Source organism: Anopheles cruzii, unplaced genomic scaffold (assembly GCF_943734635.1).
Source record: "Anopheles cruzii unplaced genomic scaffold, idAnoCruzAS_RS32_06 scaffold01096_ctg1, whole genome shotgun sequence".
Classification (NCBI taxonomy): Eukaryota; Metazoa; Arthropoda; class Insecta; order Diptera; family Culicidae; genus Anopheles; species Anopheles cruzii.
This window is the reverse complement of record NW_026454681.1, coordinates 1-3,422: the sequence shown is the minus strand read 5'-3', so window position 1 is coordinate 3,422 and position 3,422 is coordinate 1. Positions and strand designations below refer to the sequence as shown.

General features: G+C 54.9%; 1 protein-coding gene across 1 annotated transcript; it reads right to left on the bottom strand.

The window, feature by feature from the left end:
• Window positions 1-2,409: 2,409 nt before the first annotated feature.
• On the bottom strand, window positions 2,410-3,262 carry LOC128276394 (forkhead box protein B2-like). The gene is made up of 2 exons (XM_053014859.1): window positions 3,233-3,262; window positions 2,410-3,003 (listed from the first exon to the last, which is right to left on the bottom strand). Exons 1-2 carry the CDS (start codon window positions 3,260-3,262, stop codon window positions 2,410-2,412), a joined length of 624 nt encoding a protein of 207 aa, XP_052870819.1.
• Window positions 3,263-3,422: the final 160 nt, after the last annotated feature.

Genomic DNA, 3,422 nt, shown 5'->3' with positions numbered 1-3,422 from the left:
GAGGATCACGCTTCGGCTTCGGCGATGATGTACTGCGGGTGCCGCTGAATTAATCGAACATCATGTTCCGACCCGAGCTGCTGTCCTGGTACTAAATTAGTCACCCTCGTCAAGAACGTCCTGATTAGTCACCCTCGCGATCCGATCTACCGCTGCTTACCTGATGGTCACCCTGGGCCAGGCATGACCGTTTCTCAACTTCTCAACCCATCCTTAGGCATCGCACCACGCCGACAACGCTTTCGAGCTTTACTTTTTGCCACACATCGTTTCTACTGGTTTTATTATTTATATACTCTCTTCTTCTACTTCTACATACTTTCTTCTCCTTCTCTTTCTCTCTCTCTCTTTCTCTCTCTTTCTCTCTCTTTCTCTCTTTTTTCTCTTTGTATTCCCCTCGGTCTCGCTTGCTTCGTAACATAGTCCTTGTGTATATATTACATAAATCTTTGTATACATGTTTCAGCTTACGGTTTCTTACACTTAATGAACAGTTACAATTGAGTAGGTGGCTGTACTTGCTACGTTTATCACATAAAAAGAGTTATAAAAATTCTGTTTTCCATGAGAGCTCTAGAAAACATAGATGACTAGAGGTGTACATTATGGGTCGAAACGGGCCGTTTTACAGAGGATATAGCCCAAACCGTAGGGCCTCAACACGGTGAACTCTCTCTCTCTCTCTCTCACTCTGTTCCTATCTCTCTTTCTCTCTCTCTCCCTCTCTCTCTCTGTTCTGCATTGCGCCTTTACTTCGTTCGGGAAAAATCACAACATAGCAAGCGGTGGTGTGATTAAACAACCTTTACTTATCCGGGATGTCGCAGGATCCCACAGAGAGTGTGGCTCCAGGATAGGATGCTGTTGACAAGTTGTCAACGGGTAGCGCCCAAGAGTTTTTGCCTGGACTGGACCGTTACCGGTAGATGCTGGTTAGGAATTTGGGATGTATCTCGAATCGAACCAGAATCAATCCAGAAAGCATAGTTTAGAACGAGAGAGAAAAAGTGAGAGAGAGAGACAGAGAGAAAGAGAGAGAGAGAGAGAGAGAGAGGGAGGGAGAGAGACCAGCACAACGATCAAGCGGTTCTACTCGGAGTATGTATTTACATGTTGCATTAGTTACGAGACACGGCAATCAGTACATGTACACGTTTATGTACACATCTTTTGAAGTACGCTAACATCCTTCCTGCTGAAAATGCCCTATCGCGAGTGTTGAATAGATAGGTTTTGTTTGGTTGTTTCCAAAATCTGGCTCTCGGCGGAACTACAACCTGTAGTAGGGATTACGCTCTACAGGCGGCACTAGGACAACAACCTTCTGCCTGTTGGCTATCGACGGTGCTCCAGATATTGCTTCAGGGCTGTGTGGCCGACCTGGCTGAAGAGTTGAGGTCGTCATTCACAACCTGCGTTAACCGTTTGGGTGGGGGCGAGCTGCGCTTCCTGGCTCCTGGGGCCACCTGGGACCAATGCCAGGACACTTTAGCTTCCCACAGCAACAGTTTCCGTGCGACTAGACGCGCTTGATGTATAACTCATCATCAAGACGGCGAGGAAACTCAACCACAGCGCAGACAGATGGAGAGACAGAAAGAGAGAGAGAGAGAGAGAGAGAGAGCAGGGGAGAGAGAGATAGAGCGATGCGAAATTGCTTCTCGTAAATTGCCAAATTAGTAAGCAGACTTTAGGTCACCTTTTAGATGACCCCCCCCCACCCCCATCGCCCCTCAACAAGGCGGGGGCCTCGGGATTTTCTTCTTTTCCTTGCGTTCGGATCAAACTTTCGCTCCACCACCACGGTGTGGTTCCACTGGGCAGCCTTTGGAAATTGGGTCGCGGGGGCTACGGGCGGTCGATCGCTCGTGCCATCCGGAAAACGGTTCGAACCGAGCCCCGCAGCAGTTCGGGCACTTCCGGTTCGATGGTTCCAGCGGCGACGGTTTTTCTCAAGAACGGCCGACCGCAGGGAGTGTGTCTGGGGGGGGCTGGGTATGGTTGTGTTTACAGAGCCCCACACAATTAGCATTATATGATAAACGAAGAGGAAACGGAAGCGGACCCCGGACCGACCCAGGGGGGTGCCCTGGGGCCGAGAGCATTGGCCAGTCAGACGGTGATCGACTGACAACCCAGAGAGGATATGCCTAACCTATAGTGGAGTTCCGGCCCAGATCTGTCCCCGGTTTTGGGCCGCGTGGGAGTATGACACGAGCACACCAGGATATTGAGCTATCTAACGCGGACTGGCGGGAAATTCGCTCCGCCGCGTAGTGGAAATCACCCGCAACTGCACGATTCGCGCAAGACCTCCGCGTCTACTTCCGGGTGCGGTAATTGAGCAAACGGTGTCCTTCGTCCCTGTATACCCGGCCACGCTTCCTCCTTCCTGCCGCTCGCTGCACACTAGTCGGCGAAGGAGCGGTGACGCGCCACCGTCGGGTTTGCGGGCGGCGGTGATCCAAGCGTCCGTTCGAGCCGGTAACGCCGCTGTTCGAGCAGCTCGAAGGAGGTCTGCTGACGCCGCAGCTGCTGGTGGCTGCGGGAGGCGGCACGGTGAGGCATGGTGGTGTCGGATCCGACCGGGGCGAACGTGCACCGGCGGCCGCCCCCGCCACCTCCGCTATTGCCGGCTGCTGTCCCGAGGGTCGTGAAGGTGGCCACCGCCGCCGGCGGTCGGGGAGGGTTCGCGATGATGACCGCGGGGTTGGCCGCGGTCGGCCCCGGACCCGGCGCCGCCTCCGCCGCCGTCGGGCGTCCATCGACGGCGACATGCTGGACCCGGGAGCCGCTCCGCTGGCCGCCTGACTGCCCGACCGTACGGGACCGGTGGTGGTAGTAGTGGGTTTGGCAGTAGTGCCGGTGGTGGTGATGCCCGGTGTAGCGGTGGTGGTGGCTGTGGTGATGGTGATGCTCGCCCCGACTGTGCCCCCGTCCTGCCGGGCCCTGCCCCCGGCTGCTGCTGCGCCGCTGGTAGCCGTTGTCGAACATACCACTGATCTGTGCGTGGGGAGAAAAGGGGAGATGGAAAGGGTGGCAGAGAATCAGTAACCCGGCTACTAGCTCCGTCAGATACGCGGTGTGACACTCTCGGCTGCTCGAAAAACTGCTCGAATAACTGCTCGAACTGCTCGAATAACTGCTCGGACTGCTCGAAAAACTGCGTGAACGCGACTCGTACGTGTGCGTGTGTGTGTGTCTGTGTGCAAATAGGGCTCGCGATACTTACTGACGAGGAGGACGCCATGAGCGTCGCCATGTGGCACTATAGGAAGTCCAGGACGGGCGATCCCGTGAGGGCGGCAGGGAAGAGAGAGAGAGAGAGAGAGAGAGAGAAGTATTGCGATTAGAGTGACCACACACACACACACGCACACACACACACACACACACACACACACACACACACACACACACAC